At 38.9% G+C, this 19,529-nt stretch overlaps 1 protein-coding gene across 6 annotated transcripts in view; it reads right to left on the bottom strand.

The window, feature by feature from the left end:
• The window catches only part of Cntnap4 (contactin associated protein family member 4), a 237,004-nt gene that overhangs the window by 98,643 nt on the left and 118,832 nt on the right, over nucleotides 1-19,529 (bottom strand). For all 6 annotated transcript variants that reach the window (XM_076837934.2, XM_076837938.2, XM_076837940.2 and 3 more), the window contains exon 4: nucleotides 10,924-11,071. In XM_076837934.2, coding sequence (XP_076694049.2) covers nucleotides 10,924-11,071 — 148 coding nt within the window. The remainder of the gene's footprint in view (nucleotides 1-10,923; nucleotides 11,072-19,529) is intronic.

Genomic DNA, 19,529 nt, shown 5'->3' with positions numbered 1-19,529 from the left:
CAATGGGTTGCACCCCGTCTATGTATAATATGTCAAAATACATCCAACTGTTATGTAGATCTAAAAACAATAAACATTTTTTTAAAAAATAAAATAAAATGTTGAGGTAAGCTTCTGCTTAAAAAAGAAGAAGAAGGCAGGAGAGAGCTTGATGTACTTTAGAAAGATAAATTTAAACATAATTACAGTCTTTGAAAAATTTACATACATGTCAGTGGAGTGCTTGGTAACTTTAAAACTAATCATGTAAATTTATTGACTTAGAAAGACATCCACCATATACTTTAAATGGGGAGGCATGTTAAAAAGAAAAAGACAGCATATCTGCAGGTTTCAGAGACTATGATCTTTGATGGGACATTATTGTATCACAGCAAATCACTTAACCTCTTTGTCCTTGTTTCCTGGACTGTAAAATGAGAATAATAATAGTATTTCCTCATAGGATTCATGTATGAATATATATCTGCATAGTTTTTAGAAGCTGGCACCTAACGAGCGATTAATAAATGTTAATGACCACTAATGATAAAGGTATTATTTGTTATTAGAATTTTGGACAAGAAAAGAGATACAGCAAAACTATTTAATACTATCTTTTGTGTATGTGTCTCTCTAAAACAAAATAATGAACTTCTGAAGTGCACAAGAAACTCTCAGTTATCAATGTCAGTGCCAGGTTATGCACCAAGAGTGATCTGGAGCCCTCTGTGGGCTCTGTGGCTTCTCCTCTGTCTGTCAGCTCCTGCCTGGGCTGACACCATAGCAATCCTAGGCGACCTGAATCCTCCTGGGTGAATACCTCCATCTCAAGTCTGCTCATTTAGAGTAAGAATCAAGGAACAGAGCAACTCACAAAGACTGGAGGCCCCACCCTGAGACCAGTTCTCTCTGTTATCCTGGATATTGACTGTTTTACTTACATGATTCAGAAATACCATGCCCCATGGAATCAAAAACTTCCCAGTGGAAAATATTCAAATATCTTTGAGAAAGTGTTGTCAGAAGGGGTGGAGCTAAAATATGTGCTCCGCCCTCTCTTCTGCAGCACATATTTATGGAGAGCTTTCTGTGAAAGACACAGCAATGCATAAAAACAAAGAACACTTTTTTTTTTTTCCAAAGAGCTTACAGTCTATGGGGGAAGATACACATCCCTGCCATGCAATTATTCATGGCTTTGTTCAGAGCTTTGCTTTCGCATCAGGACAAAGTCCCAAATGATTTCTGAGATGTGCAAGAGAAGTTGATCTGCTTCAGCCTCTAAGGATGTCAACTAAATTGCAAAAATGCTTTACCTCCCTGAGCTGCAAACTGTTTTCCACCTCTGCATATCTCACATGCAAACACTCTTGCCATCGTAATGTATGCTGCAGGACCTAGTGTCTTCCCCCTCCCCCACCCTATGCCTGCTCTAGAAATTTGAAGCTTCTTGAATTTTGAGAGGTTGTCATTTGAAAATGCAATGTCCTCCCTGTCCCCCAAGTAGATTACTAAGAAAAATACCCATGAGCATGATTTCTTAAATTGAGCTCGCCATATTCGAATCACCTGAGAAGAGTCTCTTGTGGGCTCCATAAACATTCTACATCCTGGGCTATGCCTGGTGTCTACCAAGTTAGAATCTCTGGAATTCACATTTAACTCAGGAACTCAAAGTCCTGGGTGATTCTGTGGCAGATGACAGCATGGGGGTTGTTTGACAGGAAGAATAAGTAGGTTATAGAAACCTGTTCTCTGAAATTGAATACTCTCATTACCTATTGAATTGTACCATGGAAAATGAGTATTTTTATTTATTTATACTATAGTTGGTTCTTGCAGAAAGTTGTAGAGGAGGGAGAGATTTGTCCCTGAAAGCTGTTTCAGAGATAAATTGATTCTTCAAGTAACTATGAATTATGGCATTATTGATGAGATCAGAAGATGAAAAGCTTAAAAGAGAAAAATCAGAATAGAAAAATGTATGAACTAGAAAGCCAATCCTCCAATAATAGAAAATTAACTGTATTTAAAGGTCATGAAAAGAGTCTCCTTGAAAAAGATAATAGGGTTTTCTATTCATCCTTTAGGAATCACCCCCAAAATAAGAAAAAGAAAAAAAAAAGAGAAAAATAAATTAAGCAGAGTAAGAGTTCTACCTTCAAAAGCCAAAGGAAAAAATAATACAAAACATCCATTAGCTAGAGAAAATGGCTGGAAACCAAAGTCTTCTTGGTTAAACATGAAGTCAGCCTTAAACAGTGCTCAGACTATTTCTTTATTTGAAAATGATTACCCATGAATTACTAAACAAACAGAGGTCCAAATTTGACTTCTAAGAAACATAAATCAGGCTGAGTCACTATTAAACTATTATACAGTGAAATATTAAAGCAACAGCATGATGTATAGGCACTTGAGATCTACATTACTGAACTGGGTTTTTAAGGGGTGGGGGGAGAGAACCCAAGCACTCAAGAAATCAACAGGAAATAGATGGTACTATTTTTTGCATAGTAGGATAAAAGAACACAGAATGATTTAAGGGACTCTTAAGTTTAAAACAACTAAAATTAATACCCTGAGAAGGAAGAAGGCACAGAAGCAAATACTGCACAGAACCACAGGAAAAAGTGACTTTCTTATCAAGGTTTTAAATAGACAGCGTTAAGGTCAGCAATAACACAGCTGGGGGGTTGTGGAGACAAACATGATCACCAATACTGAAATACCAATCTAAATCAGCCTTCTAAACAGATTTGAAATTAGCAGCATCTACTATGTCAAGGACACTTCAGTGCGTCATTGGAGATGTAAGTTGTATTTCTGTCTCTAAAGCTTGTGTGTAACTTTCATAATGTCACCAAAGTCACTTAAATGCTGATTCTTGGTTTCCTCATTTGGATACACATTGAGACAAACTCCAGCCCTCTCATACCACACAAAGCTGCAGTGGAGACCAAACGAAGCATCAAAATGTTTCCATATTTATCATTTTGTATGATATTAATAGCCCTTTAATCACAACAATATTTGCCATCGTCTGTGTTTCTCTCAAAGATATCTCTAATCCATCGCTACTGTGTGAGTATAATAAATTTGTGAGTTTGGTATATTTATTTATTATGCAGTGTATATTATGGCTAATCAAAATTTTCTAATTCACCCACTTAACAAATTGGTTTTGAACATGTACGCTGCTGTGTGGTACCATGGAAGACACTGTCCTCACGTATCCTCCAATCTTAAGAAAGAGACTTCAGGCAAATCATCCTGGGCTCACAAATGTATCTTAGAGCTGTACGTTAATGCATGAGAGAACAGAATGGGGAAACAGGAGAGATCTGAACAGAGATATTTAAGTTAGGTTGGCATCAGAGACACTGCTAAGGAAGTGATCCTTACACAAAGGAAGTGAATACATGTTAACAGGGGTCAGGAAGTGAGACGGACAAATGGCCAGTGATGGACGAGGACCTGAACTGTTGGTTGAATGGCAATGAAGAAGTAAGTGGAAGTGGTCCACAGGGAGTGGAATTACCAGCAGATCACTCAGCTATAGGGAGGTCTGTCTCCAGGTTTTGTTGAGACAAGTCTATTTTGGGGTTTTTCCTTTATCCCTCAAATACAATTATTGATCCTCAGGCCTGGTCTTTACTCCTAAAGCAAAGCCCTTTGGGTTTTTCAGTTTAAAGCCCAGTGTGTTTAACAAATCCCTCTAAATTCATAGGACTTGAACTCCAAAGTAATCATCTCAGCACTGGGCAGACGCTAAAAACCTTTACAACTGTATACCCCTGGTTCCTGCTTTCTCTGGGGATCCTTGGTATCTATCTCATCTTGGACAAGTGAAGTTTAAGAATCAACCAATGATAGGGGAACTTGTGTATGCTCAAGCTGAGGCTCTCCTTCTCTGGCCATCTTCTTTTGGATATTCCTTCCTCAAGTTTTAGTCACTCTGGCAACCTTGAACTCTGACCTCTATATCCCTAACCTAGGAAAATCTGATTGTCCTTAGAGTTAAACCGGGGGGAACATAGATACCCTGTGATTGGCTTTCCTTCTTTAAAGAATGAAGTGTTTTCAATTTTCCATTTTGAGTTGAATTTCCAAGCTCTGAAGTAATTTTTAAAATATATTTTATGAAGCACTTATGCTTGTTATGGGTAGGTTAGTTAAAAAAAAAAAAGTTATAGTGCCATGGCACACCTAAAAGTAAAGCAAATCTATTTTCATGAACATCTATAGTTACCTTGATCCATTCCTTTATTTAGGGTTGCAAAATAGGTATATTCCAAATTCTATTATTTCTTTTTATTTATTATCTGATTTTTTTTAAAGAAACTCTTCTCTGTTTGGTTACCTTGATACAGATTACATAGGAAAAACAGGGTAAACAATATTTTCCTTTCATTTGTTAGCTTTTACAACAAGGAAATAGATACTTAATGTTCTTCAAAGGTGAGCAATGGAGCTTTTGGAAGATTATTCATTAACCCAGTCACTTATATATATGTACTATTCTTCAAAAGATTGCAGTTACTCTTCTTATAGCTGCTAGAACATTTCCATGTTAGCTCAGTGAGAGCCTCCTCAGCTGGTTTTTATGTAGTCCTGATGGATTTTAATAGTTCCCTTGTTTTCTAGGGCCCAGTGGGAGATCTTTTTACCATTAAAGGCATGCCCTTACAGGAGATTGCAGAACCCTGGCCGGTGTATGTCTGCGCCCTACCCCCCATCTCTTTCTCTCCCTCACTCCTCCCATTTATTAGTTTTTGTTTTTGATTTGCACCCTGGATATGAGCTGAACAGTTTGTCACAGGCTACTGCCTAGATGTTTTGCCTGGTAACAGACCCAAAAGCAATTAGACCAATTGATTATGGACAGAAACCTCCAAAACTGAGCCAAAATAACCTTTTTCTCTTTATAAGCTGAATAACTCAGGTATTTGTTGTTAGTCAGTGGAAAGCTGACTAACAACACAGTGTGCAAGTCTAACTTAATGTTTTTACATGATTCAACATGCATTCTTATTTTTAAAAAGCTAACATGAGCTTTAGCTCATAACTGACTTACATTCCACCTATTAAACAGAAGCCATTATTTTCTCTTCCTCAATCTGCATCTAAACAATTAAACACAAAAGGTTGACACTTCTTGACATTTGTTCTCACCCAAACTCATCTGAGCCTCATCCTGATCTTTAGGAGGCTGGGTTGACTGGAATGGGACATTGGAGAATAATGGTATCATCATCTGTAGTTTTTGCCACAGTCTGGCTGGGCACAAATCATGAGCCACTGAAGCAGGAACAAACTTTATTTCTGAATTCCACCAGCACATTTCACACACGCTCCCCGGGAACTCTCCCGAACGTCACCCACGCCGCTCCTCTACCCACTCCGCTCCTCCAGGAACCACCAACCAGAAATCTCTCCTCCGGCACTTCCCCAACCAATGGGAACTCTCTGGGAATCCCCTCAAGAACTCCAAAGTAGCAGGCGGAGGCGGACAGCAGGGGTCTAATATACTCAGGTTAACATAACCATTATCATCTCAATGGCTTGCTGGTGTCACCTCTCAACCATTCCATTCTGGCAAAAATGCCATGCATCATTCGGACTCCGCTATGGCTCTCAGCAAGTTTTCAGTTTAGAAAACACAAGTAGAAAATATAAGACTCAAGACAAGCACAGATGATCACCCAAGTGGGAAGAAAAAAATACTGAAAGAGACCTAGGTAATAGCCTCTGTCGATTCAGGATGCTGATCTCTCATACCACATGTTTGGCTAGGAAAAAGAAATGCAGTAAATTTGTTACATCCCACTAGGGATGACTGGGAGAGCCTTCCTGGGGCTCACCTGCATTCATTCATTCATTCACTCATCATCCAGAAGATTAATAACAAAAAGAATCTCTGGTTGCAACCTATATAATGCTGGCACACTACGATCAGAAGAAAGGCTGACTTCTGATGGTTGGAAACCTTGACCTCAAGTCTGAAGGTGGGGTGTCAGGGAAGTTGTCAGAAGCTGACTTCTATGCTAAGAAAAGAGAATGAGTAAGAGAATTGTCTAGGTACAAGAAAGAAGGTTGCTATGTGACAATGACCCTAAGCATCTCTGAGAACCCTGAGGCTAGAAACTTCAGTTAGCTCAGTATGGCTAGACAGTTGGATGCTCTTATCCTTTTGGGGGTGAAGAAGAGAAGATCATGGGTGGCAAAATGAGGATGTTTACACAGGGACTGGAGAAAAGAACTTCAGAGTTTATATTAAGGACAATTTCTCTGCAAGTCATCCACAATTAAAAACTTAGCTCAGGTGATTTAATCTCCACTTCCCCGGGGCAGGTCAGAGACATTACGTTCACCATGTTCCTTCCTCCCCTGCCTTTGTGTAACAATGTTCAGCCTTCCTTGGAACATTTAGTAGAGGAGCACTTCTTATCATGGAAGATTTTCTTTTCCTTTCTTTCTTCCATCAGTTATTTCCTTCCATACATCTTTCTCTGGATCTATAAACATGTTCACAGCTGCTATGGCAGAGACATCTAAAATTTATACTTTCCCTTTGATCCCATAAAATTCAGCTTCTACTTCACTCATTACTCAGGAAACAACTTGGAGTTTACTGACATAAAAGTAGAACATGCTCTTTGATATGGATTTTCCATTCACTTGATGTCCTTTCATAACAAGTTATGGCTCTAAGTCGTTGGGTTAGAGGGCAGTAAAATTATGTGTGCTTTTCACAATAGACATTTTCCCTGCAATAATCACAGGACCATCTTGCCCCACTAACTTTAGCAAATACACATATTAGGTACAAGAGGTGCCTGGGTATAAAAATGTTTATACTGCCCCCCAAATAATACAAAGGACCTGCTTTAATTATGGTAGAAATGTATTTCCATTTTTCAAAACACAAGTAGTTCAAACATTGCACTTTATGCTTTTATTATTAAGAACGATACAAGGAGAACACTTTATGATTTACTAATAATGACGCCATTTATATGGTTTCCAATTCTATAACTTTAACCCAGGGGCCTAGAGTTCCAACCTTGCATATTTCACAGGCGCTGGAGCATGGAGTCAACCATGGAATTAATTATCTCTCCTGTTCCCTTCCAGAAACTATTTATTCTCCAGTGTCCTGTTCCAGTAAATGATACTACCTTCCAGACGCTTGTTCAAAAGCAATAACTCAATGTCCCCCTCACACATGATGACCAAGCTCCCTTGAGTCAATATCCTCAGTGTATTTTGAATCTGCCTACCTCCTTCTGCACTGATTGCCATTCCAGTTTGGAGCTTCACCTTGTTTTATACAAACAAGAACAAAAGCCTCCTGAGGAACATGGTGCCTCCATGTTTAAGCCTCCAACCTTATCCATCACTCAGGGCTAAAAGCCCATTCTCAAAAACAAAACAAAAAAGCTAGTGATCAGCACTAGCACTCCTCTTGCTTTCCTGTGCTTACTTGGAGTGTACCACTTCTATTTGGACTATTTTCCCATGTGAATATATCAATCTTCATCTTAATTTCAAAACCACTGCTATAAATTTGCCTCTAGTGATTTCAATTTGTCAATCACTTTATCCTTCCTACCTTACATTTATGCTACAATATTTTGCATTCAGGGTGTATAATTTTTCTGACATTGCTCACGTCCATCTTTCTCAACACATATATATTACTTTAAAATTTCTCTCAAGTGTCAATAAATACTTAAACCACAAACATACGAATGATGCCTGGAGTTATCAAGACCATGACTTGGCAAAGTCATTTATCTGATTTGAGGTCCTATTTAGCAGGTTAATGTGAGCCTGGACAAAGTTCCTTGTTCCTCTATGTTCACCTTCTTTAATGTCAGGAGATGGGAAGCACCCTGTGTCCCACTCCTGAGTGAACAGCTCCGGCAAGCCCACTAGGAGTCCCATTAACTTAGCACCGATGGGAAGGCACAGGCAGAAGAGGCTGGTGGTTGGAGGAAGCCCCAGGCCTCCCTCAAGCTCAGGAGAGGTCTGCTTTTTGGGGCATGGATGGGAGTTGCATGGATAGAGGCTGTGATCCAGGGAATAGACCCTGCTCAGCCCCAACACCACCTTTCCTCTTTGTAGGGATTGCAGGGAAAGGACCTGTATATCTAGAGAAAACTCCATCTGCTCTTGGACCGTGATACTCAAGAGGGTTGTAAATTAAACCACACAGCTGGGTGCTTGAGCTGACAGCACCTGAGACCTTTCTTCTAAGGAGAGAGAAAGCCAGGTTCCCCTATTTCTCTAACAGTCAACCCCGAGTAAACCATATGGTTCCATCAGCAGAAAATTCTGCTGGTCTCCTCTTAATCCTGCATGAAATAGAGATATTTATGCACCCATTTCACTGTGTGGTTGAAACTAAATCAGAAAAGGCCTATAAAGAGTCATCTCTGGTACATATTAGCTGGTTAATATGATGGCTCTATAGTATCATGTTTTAATAAAAATTACTATTTTTGCAAGGCTGATTCTATAAACAGGTGGGGAATGTGAGTATGATAATGGTGTAATTTAGGGATTAAATCAACTTGATCAAGAGCATTCCCACAACATTCCTACACCCAACCCATTTTGGGGTTACAATTGGTTATGTATGAGAATATTTTTCCATTAAGTTTATCACTTTTCTTCTTCTAAAAATAATTTAAAATTATGAGACCATCAATTTGCATTGACTCTTGTCATACCATTTTATTATATGTATTTAAATTTTAATTTAAAATCAGTATTGCAACTTCAACCATGGGTCAGTGAGAGAGGGAAACTGACTAAATACATGGATGGTGGGCTTACCCCAAAGATATCAAATGAAGTCACAGCAAAAGAGTGCTCTCCAGAGTGTCAGTCCATGGAAGTGAGAGGTGATTTGAGTTATTCTGAGTCACATGGCTGCAGAGAAGTCCAAGGAACTGGTACTTTACAGTCACTACCATACAGACACCATGAGTCGTGCTTAAGTGTCAGTAAAACAGTATTATTGAATGTGTAGTGTGTGAAATTGAGCAAATTGCTTAATTTCTCTAAAACCCAGTTTACTTTCCAATAAATGGATGGTTCAAGGATTAAATTAGATTATATAAAAAGCCATCGATAACCATGACAACATACCATAACTGTTAGCTCTCATTCTGCTATGATAAATATTTTGCAAGGTAGCTTCTCTGAATAAGTAGAGAATGTAACTATAAATAAGAAGCATTTTGAAATTTGCTTTACCAACTGTCCATCACACAACATGCAAGTCCTGCTAAACTCTATGATCCCAAGACATATAAGACTGCCTAGGTCCTAGGTTCAAGAATCTTAATCAGGGAAGGATCATTTTTTAAAGGATGATTCTTCTTTTCAAGTGTGGTCATTGCAAAGTGAGGAGCTAACACATAATTCAGAAGCCAAGCTGGACTGTGGAAGCCAAGAAAGCCAGCAGTTCAGGCGAACAGATGGTGGGAAGCATGCTGCCTGCTGACTCATCTCTGCCATCCAACAGCTGGAGGGAGCGGGAGCTTGAGTCCTCCACTCAGGCAGAATTGGCTGCTCACCCAGCCCTGCCACTTGCTGTCTCCATGGCTTGAGCAAAGGCAACAGCTCTAAGCTTTAGTTTTCTCATTTGAAAAGTGGGGAAATGGAGGAGTTATCTGGCTGTTTTGCAGAATCATCAACTACTTAGCACAATGTATATAATAAGCACTCAGGAAAAAATATTCTATTTCTAGATTTATGAAATTAATGCTATTAGCATTAATATAGTACCCATTACTATTATTATTATTCATTATTTATTAATACTATTATTATTATTCCATAGACCCCAGAAGGAACCAGAGTTTATTGATCATGTGAGGTGGGTACTGGGAAGAGGAATGAATATATGAAAACTGTGTGATCGCTGTAGTGTGGTCTCTCTGTCAGGCAGTTTCAACAAACTCATTTGATCTCATTATGACTGGTTTTCCTTTTATGTAAACAAAATTAAACAGAACTTAGTTGGGATTACATCAAAAAGTGATAGGATTATGTTTGGGGAGGAAAAAGGCATTATAGCTAAAAAAAAAGAAATAAATGTTTGCTAGAGGAATAGTGATGTAATAAAACTGAACAGTCTTGAGATCTTGGCTGGCTTCTTCTGTATCCTAGTTGTGAGACACTGGGCAAATTACTGAATTTCTCCAAACCTCAGACGGCTCATCTGATAATTGTAGATCATATTAACTAACTCATTGTTCTGTAATGAAAGAGCATCTAACAGGATGGTGTGGCTTGAGGTGGACTATCAATAACTCTTAGGTCCCTTCCTCACAAAAAGATATAATAAAATGCCTCATTAAAAGGAGACTAAGTGAAATCTGTGGTTTCTATCTTTTTTATGTGAAAATATTTCAAACACATTTTACATTCTGGCAGAGGTCTTTACTTTCTCTATTAATTTATGCTGAAGGAATAGCATATTTAAAAATGAATTAGATGGCATATTATTTTTAGGCTAGAGAGAATAGCATTCTTTGGTTTCCTAACAGTTGACTGGTTATGCTAAATGGACCACTGTCTCTTATTAAATTCAGGGTGCTTAAATGAAGCATCATCAATATAAGCCATAGGAAAAAAATCTCTAATATTTGAAAGTTGAAATCTAGTCAATAATATTATATTTGGAAAATATACACTCACATATATCTACAAATATATATTTATGTCCCTGAATTTACTATGGTAAAGTTGAACACTAAAGTCAATATTGACATGAAAAATATTTTCCACAAAAAAAAAAAAAAAAAATCATTCCTATCTTTATATCTCTTTACCTACCTAAAAAGTCAACTTCAGTTTGCAGCTTGGCTTTTAAACTATTTCCTTTGATACCTATTTCAGCGTGCTGGATAAACACATACTTACGGTATGTACACCCAAACACCTCAATCCGCATTCCAATTCTGCCCTTGGGGTTCCATTCCAGGGGGATGAAGCGCAGAAATCTAGCTTTGATGGAAGGCTGGAGTCTGTAGTATACAACACTGTCTGCATTTGCGTTTCCTGAAAACCCCTAGAATAAAAGGGAAAGAAGAAAATCAATGTATCTACATGATGTCCATTTTACTCTGTCACTTGTAACATCTAAGAGCAATTGCTTTTTTCACTACGAAAGTGCCACCTTCTTTAAGAAAACCACATTAATATTCTGCCATAATGTCTCTTCATCCACAGTTTACCATGCCTCCAAACAAATGTTCTCTTTATTAAGAGTATCTTAAATTTCACCTTACTCAGCTGTAAGGTGTCCCTCCAAAACGTTTATGTGAGATAATACAGGAATATTCAGAGGTGACATGATCAGATTATGAGAGTTGTAACCTAATCAGTGGATTAATCCATTGTCTGAATGGAATACTAGCTCATAACTATAGGCAGGTAGTGTGTGGCTGGTGGAAGAAAGTCATTAGGGGCATGTGGGTCTGCCTCCCTCTCTCTCTCTCTCTCTCTCTCTCTCTCTCTCTCTCTCTCTCTCTCGTTTTCTGGCGGCATGACCTGAGCAGCCTTCCTCTGCCACAACCGTCTGCCAACGAGTTCTACCTCACCTCAGGGTCAGAGCAATGAAGTCGGGCAACCATGTACCTAACCTCTGAACCATGAGCCAAAATAAACTTTTCCTCCTCTAAGTTGTTATTCTCAGTTATTTGGGTCACAGTGACCAAAAGTGGACTAACTTACTCCTCAACCAGTTCACATCTACCATGCCTCCATAAGAACTTCTGTAAAGTTGCAGATTAAATGTAAAAGCTTGCTGCTTCCATGGCTGCTGATGTGACAGCACAAAAGGCTTTAGAAAACATTTTCTCAGTATTGAAAGCCATCAAGTGATTCAGCAAAGTCGCTCACATCATTGATGAGTGGGTAAGGTTATTTTGTATTTCACGTGTTGCACTTTCTCATCTCACTCATTACAAAAACAAAGCATAGTCCCAACATCCAAGTTGGAACCACACCCTGATAACAGGCAGCCAAACTTGATCAACACCCAAAGTCATTAAAAGAAACTGGAGAGAGTAAGAATCGGGAAGGACTTGATTAGACCTACAGACTCAAGATCTCGAAAGCTCAGAACGATGGTAAGCCAGCACAGTCAAACAGCAGATGAGGAAACCCACGTTCACAAAGATGAAGAATACAACATATGTTTTCAAGACCTTAGTAGAGCTAGTCCTGCAGAGCAGAACCAACCGTGGAGTCTGCAAGAACTGGCCTTTGTGAGCCCACAGAAAAGATTTCAAGGGAGCTGTACAGAGTAACAGGCAGGAGTTTGTTAGACATGGTGAGCATTGGGATGCACAGCACAGAATGAAGTGACCATCTCCAAGGAGAATGGTGTAGTTTTCCCAGAGTCTGGGTTTTTTAGAGTTGGGGGTCCCTCTGTTCTTGCCTTATTCTCTCAAAACCCTCTTTGTGATTGACATGTGTAGGTCATGATGACCTGGTCACAAGAGATCCTTAAGGGATTATAATTGACTCTGGTTAGGGGAGGTTTGTCATGCCAGTTCCCATTTTCCAGATGTTTGTGTGCTTTGATAAGGTTTCTTAGGATTCCCAGTCCTGTCACTATGGGCTCTCTTTGATGTATAAGCTGATGTCCTCCCTGTAAGTTTTCTCCCTTTGTTTTCCTGCCCCTACCCACCTGCTCATGGCTGACTACCCGCTGAACAAAACCACCACAGGGAATGAGCAGGAGCGGTGTTCCTTCCACAGTATCAGGATGCACCACCTGCCACACAGGTCACCTGCACACCCACCTACTGCAGCACCCAGCATCTAGGCCACTTTTCTCTCCTCCCCCACGGCATACTGTGAGACTTCCCAGAGGGAGAAGACGCACAAGCAGGAGTCGTTCTCCATCCTTCACATTTCATTTTTATTTCTCTCCTCTTCCTCCTTTCTCTCCTGCTTTCTTTTCAAGACTCTAACCACCACCATGTGTAGGAATAACAAGGACTAATGCTAATACATACAAAGACTCGTGCCTAGACCACCAAGGGCAACCTCACATGGATGGCCAAAGGCAGAGGCAAAGACAGAGGAGCAACAAGACCCCGGAATCTGATCCTTTGTCTACTTTTCCATCTCACAAATATTCCTTTACTAGCATTCATCAAAATATTTTCTACAACATTAAAAATAATTTGGGTGGAGCTGGGGTTGTGGTTCCGTGGTAGAGTGCTTGCCTAATGCATAGGAGGTACTGGGTTCAATCCTCAGCACCACATACAAATAAATAAAATAAAAAGGTATTGTGTCTACCTACAACTAAAAAATAAAATAAAAATTAAAAAAAAGTTGGGGTTTCGTAACCAATTTGATTCCCTTTAGCAATCAATTCTCTACCTCCTTCCTGCCCCTAGGGCCCTCAATTTCCAGGCTTATATACCTCATGCATATCTATGATGACGCCTCCAAAATATTAAAAATTGGGGCATCTCTCTCCATCTCGAGTATGACCACCCAGTTCCACAAAGTGTCACCTCACCAGAATGACCTCCACCTTTTCTTCTTGATCTTTTTTATTCTTCTGTTCCCTACCACCACTCAGACCCCAGAGCTCTTCCCCTGTGAGCAGCCAGTAGGGTTTACAGAGGTAAATTCAACTCTGCTACCCCACTGGCTTCCTTTACCTTTGGACAAAACTCGAACTCCTTTCCAAACATAACGCCCTCCGTTGTGCTTTACCCCCTGGGCCTGCTGGAACAAGCCAAGCTCAGTCCTGCTAGGACCTGGAGTAGGCTCTGCTCTGAAAGGCTTTCCAGATCCTAAAACTAGCTCTTCCCATCCTCTGGAGTCTTAGCTGAAATATGACCACCTGGGACAGGCCCCTTCCCATCCCAGATCTCAGCAGGGCCCCTGGCACGCCCTTGTCACATCTTCTTTCCACATTTTCTTCATAGTTTTCACTGAGGCGAGGTCTTCCCTGGTTTGTCATTTGCTCGTTTCTCTTCTCCCCCCACAAGGCACACTTACTAAGGCAGGATCTTTATGTCCTTCCATCTGTATTACTGAGCTTGCTTGTTTAAAGTGGTCCCTAGTATTGGGGGTACACAGTTATATTTGAGAAAAACTGGGCTTGAAACAAAGTTCTGAGGGTTTCTCCACCACAGGGACTCTCAGAGCTGGCCACGTGCTAAGGCAAAATGGCCACTGCACTGCCCATGACAGGGACCGTCATCCAACCTGTCTCAAACATGCGTAGTCACAGAGATAACAGCACCTCCCCCGATTTTATCACTGTTTTTGATTTCTGTTGTTGCTTTACAGAGCATATTCCTAGACTAATGTTTCCCAGAACATAATGAATAGGAGAATACTGTTTAATTCCAAAGATACTTGGTCTCTGATCATCAGCCCTTTCTTTCTAGAAAGTTATGTCTTGTTCTACTGGTCAGTATTTTTTACTGAGGGTTTAGTAAGAAAGATTTGTCACAAGCCATCTATGGGCTGCATGTGGGCCACCCGGCATGGAGCCTGGTGGATAGGAACATTTGGTGTCTGGGAACTTCAGGTGGGCGTTTCCTCTGGTTAACTGCCCTGACACATTGTGAATTTCTACCCAGCTCTGTCAAGTCCCACTCAGCACCTGAGATGGGTGTGACCTGCCAAGATGTTGAAGCAAGACTCCACCCTTGAAACCTTATCCCTGCCTTTGATGTACCTCCTTAAATAAACCACGGGAGCCATCTTTCCTTTGTCTAGTTCTGGCTCTTGTGTGGAATGGACCTATCAGGGGCTCCACTTTTGCAAGTACATTTTTGATTCTTTGTCTTTTGTTCTTCACTAATTACTTTAGACTTTAAGTTCTCAGGTGACTTACAACCTCCTCTGCAGGAAGAAGAACCCCCCACCCCATGAGATGCTGGCTGTCACTCCTTATAAAGATTAACTATTTTACATTGTGTTACCCCACCCTCATTCTCACCTGACCTCCACAACACCATGGTCTTTATTTCTGTAGAAACCAAATGATGAATGTTTGCCTAAAAAATTCCATGTTCATTTTTTCTATTTTTTTTTCTTTGCTTTGCTCTAGGGCACTGTTTCCCAAACTTGGACTGCACAATAAAACATCCAGTACTCACATTCTAAGCACTGTTGTGCACATGTGTGTGCACACGTGTGCATGTGTGCACCCATGTCTCCACAAGCTCTCCACATCAAGGTCATGGCAGCAAGGTTGAGGATCCAGGTTTAATCCATAGCGACATGTTGTCTAATCAGACCTTCCAGTTGTCAGGTGCCTCTGGCGCCTAAGACAATCCCTAATCATCATCCCTTGCCAAGTTATAGCTGGATGATTAATTAGCTAACACTCCAAAAGATCTCACTTTTTTTTTTCAAAATTAATGTAAGTTCATAGGTTTACATAGATGCCACTGAAATGATTTCAGCATCTTAAGGGATTAGGAGAGAAGGTGTAGAGTTACAGGGACAGGTCTATATGTGGAATGGGAGGTCCATAAAGGGCACCTGTGGCTTTCTTCGTAAGACCTGATTGATTTATGAGTTAATTAAATTTTGAAAACATGAAGAGTTATAAAATATGTATTTGTAGATTTTTTTTTGCTTGATTATCTTGTGTTTTGTTGACACAGGGGATTGAACCTAGGGCTGCTTAACCACTGAGCCATGTCCCCAGCCCTTTTTATTTATTTATTTTTTATTTTGAAACAGGTTCTTGCTAGGTTGCTGAGGCTGGTCTTGAACTTGCAATCCTCCTGCCTTAGCCTCTCAAGTTGCTGGAATTACAGACAAGTCCCTCAACTAAAATACATACTTTGTATAAGTAATGAAAATATCTTCATTGGCATGTTCTAAAGTTTAAGCAAAAAAATCTCATACCAAATTGTTGTGAGGTTCAGGATATGAGACTTTAAGCACATTTCAATCAAATCTGAGTTTTAAATGGACATGTATTAATTTTATAATATTTAGTGAAATAAATAAGTACACAAACATAGGAAGCATGTACAGTGGTACAGCAGGGAGAAGCGTCATTTAGGATCACTCTGGCTACCTTCAATAACTTTTAAATGTCAAGGTCATTTGGGAAAAAAAAAACATTGTAATTTATTAATTAAATTTATAGCATTTCCATTATTTTGCTCTACTTTTTTAGAATTTTTTAATATTTAAGATAGTGAGGACTCTGGATTTCAATAGATATGGGGAAAATTTTCAGAACATGTGTGAATGAGGCACAGGATTGACACTACATTACTTAAAAATGGAAGTCTGAGGCACGCCATTAAGTTTCAAGTGCATCTCCTTTGCTTATGAGACTTTCCCCAATATGCTGTTTCATAAAGAAATACATAAACTGAAATGTTTCCCTTCCTTTAAATTATTTTGCATGTGCCCATGCAGTGCTGAAGATTGAAGCCAGGTTCTCATGCCTACTACCTACTACCACGGAGCAATATCCCAGCCCTCTCTTTCTCTTTACAAGATTTTATCGCAGGAATATTTATGTCTTCCTTCAAGGATTCTGAATTGTAGTGTAAGCCAGAGATAATTAAGGTACTTTTTAGAAATGCAGATTTCTGGGTTCCTCCCCTCACAGATCACATCTGCAGGTGGGGGCCTGCAATCTCCATTCCTAATACATGCCAAACTAATTTTGTTGTCTTGGTCTTTGACACTTTCTTTAAACATTTTTCTGGTTTGACAATAAATTCTGCTTTTTGTCCCCTCTATTTTACATCAAAACTTTTCAAAAAAGGAAAAGATTTTAGAAGAGTTCACTAGGGTTAACCTCCAAGGAGAAATAAGTAATGTCCATTATCGATGCTATAACAAAATACCATTGGCTGAGTAGTTTATAAAACAGAAATTTGTTTCTCAAAGTTCTAGATCTGAAGGCTGAGAAGTCCAAGCTCAAGACTCTTGCAGGTTTGGTGTCTGTTGGAGATCTATTTCCTGGCTCAAAGAAAGCTGCTTTCTTGTGGTGTCCACATATGATAGAAGGAGCAAGGGGGGCTCCTCTGGGTCTCTTTTATAAAAGCAGCTGTGAGAGTCTCTAAAAGATCCCACCTCCTAAAACCACTGCCTTGCAGATTAGAATTCCAACATGTAAAGTTTGGGAGAAGGCATGCATGCAGACTATAGCAAGCAGCAAATGTATCCTAGAGTATCAATTTAAGTATCTTCAACATAAAAGTTTGTGGCTCAGCATTAGACCCAGCTGAAATGTATTGCAGAGTTGAATATTTGCAACAATCCTGTGAAGTGGTTATTTTTGTACCCACTTTACAACTGAGGAAAATGAAAATTATAGAGGTTATGTGCCTGAAGTCACTTGGCTAGAAAGTGGCAAGGCAAGAATTCAATTCCAGGCTTTTCTGATTCCAGAGCCCATAATTTAACTAAGTCATCTATAGGCATCACTCCAACAGAAAATCAACCTACCCGGAGGAGGAAACGTGATATATTATCTGAGGCTCCTCTCCTTTTTCTCATAATTGATATTTAAAATCTTTTACACATTTGAGAATGCAACTTAGATTATTGCTGAACAGTGACTCAGTTTCTATTAGCTGACTTTTACAGACAAAAGTTATTCTATCAAGCTTTATTTACAGTTTCTCAAAATTACTAGAGTAGGGTAAAAATAAAATACAAAAAATGTTCAGTAATCAGTAAGTCTCTTGCACAGAAATAGTAACTTCATAATAGATGCAGAATGTAAAAGAATGTATCATGATATCATGTGAAATATCTAACTAAGATGATCTGTTGTACATGATAAAAATAAAAAAAAAAACCTTAGTTGTATTTTTCTTTGCCTTTAGACTTGATAATTGTGAAATTCAGTGAGGTGTCCATAGACGGTTTAGAAATGCATTCTGTGCAAGATAATTTATGAAGCTAATGAATTAAAGTTTCTCACAGGATTTTAAGTATTTTCTAAGTGATTCTAAAGTTTATGAAGAGGTACAATTGCAATGACTTCTTTATCAGATGTTAGTTGAACAACTCATGTATTTTGATACATTTTTAATAAAATTTTGTATAAAAATGTATTTTATACAATGTATAAATGTATAACAAATAAATAATAAATGTATGTATAAAATGTATTTTTAAGCATTTTGCCAAGACATATAAAAGGAGATGCACACACAGCAATTTTGAGGAGATTTAAAACATCTCTAGAATAAATCAGAAACATGGGATCAATTGCACACATTTACAGAGAAGACCATAATGACATATAAATTGGTTCAACTCCAGCAAAAATACATAGCAGCTTCACTAGAAATTTGACACAACAAACAGGCAAACATGAAAATATTCTTGTCATTACTGGTATCTCTTAGGATGACAAGTCTAATGACCTATATGTGACCTACACATGAACCTGCTCCCAAGTACGACTCATTTTGACACAGCTAACATACAGACATGAAATAAATCACAGCAACATGCTATCAAACTGAAACCACTTCTTCATTTTATGATGCTACTCATAAATCTTTACTAAGTGTGTCTCCCAAGAGGTTATCTAGCATGGAAAAGTGCAAAGAAAAAGTAAGAACTACTGAAAAATAGGTAATTTACAAACATAAACCTAGATAAGAATAACTTTAAGTATATGTTGAACAAGACGTTAAAACCACATCTAGAAAAGATGCCTCCATCTTAAATGTGAATGTATTATTTTGTTGAAATAGGGAAATTGCAATTGACTGTCAATTTAAAATGTTTTGATCTTCGCAAAAATCTAAATTTAAATCTAAATTTCAAAATAAAAAATAGAATTCTGTTAATATAAAATCAATTCCTATCACCCTTCAAAAATATTCAGAATCTTTAAAATATTTATTTGAAGAAGCATGATTTTTTTTTCCAGTGCTGGGGATGGGACCCAGGGCCTGGGATATGCTAGGTAAGCCCTCTCCCACTGAGCTACCTCACTCTTCTTGGGCATCAAATGATTAACAGTAGTTCAATGAGGAGTGCCATTCATTGTACTGGAATCTATGGAGACCCAGGTTGGAAAATAGACTGTCTAGGTCCTTTTAACATAGAAAGGTTTGAATTCTCAAGACCAAAAGATCAAATGGTGAGCAGAGGAAAAAGCACATGAAAGGTACAAACTTGACTATAGTCCACAGCCATTGTTGAAATACAGCAATAAATTGTTATAAGGAAGTACACGTACAGGTCATAAACCTTACATTTATATCAGTGTATTATAGGTACAAATGTGTGGACGTCTTATGGCAGTGCTAGAGTGGAAAATCTGGACAACCCCCCTGCTGGAGTGAAAAACAGGGAGTGAGCTCAACAGACAATAAAATACTAAATGTCCATGATCTGATAGACGCAAACCCAGAGAGGCGATCCCACCATTGAAGGCTTTTTCTCTTTAGAGATGACTCAAGGATTCCTGGAGAGGAGAAATACAAGCCTGAAACTTCACTAGAGTAGAGAGCAAACCTTGGTTCTGATCCCTGAAGGAGGAG

This window comes from Callospermophilus lateralis, chromosome 18 (assembly GCF_048772815.1).
Source record: "Callospermophilus lateralis isolate mCalLat2 chromosome 18, mCalLat2.hap1, whole genome shotgun sequence".
In the NCBI taxonomy this organism is placed as follows: domain Eukaryota; kingdom Metazoa; phylum Chordata; class Mammalia; order Rodentia; family Sciuridae; genus Callospermophilus; species Callospermophilus lateralis.
The sequence above is the reverse complement of the archived record's forward strand: the minus strand, read 5'-3'. Positions and strand labels throughout refer to the sequence as shown.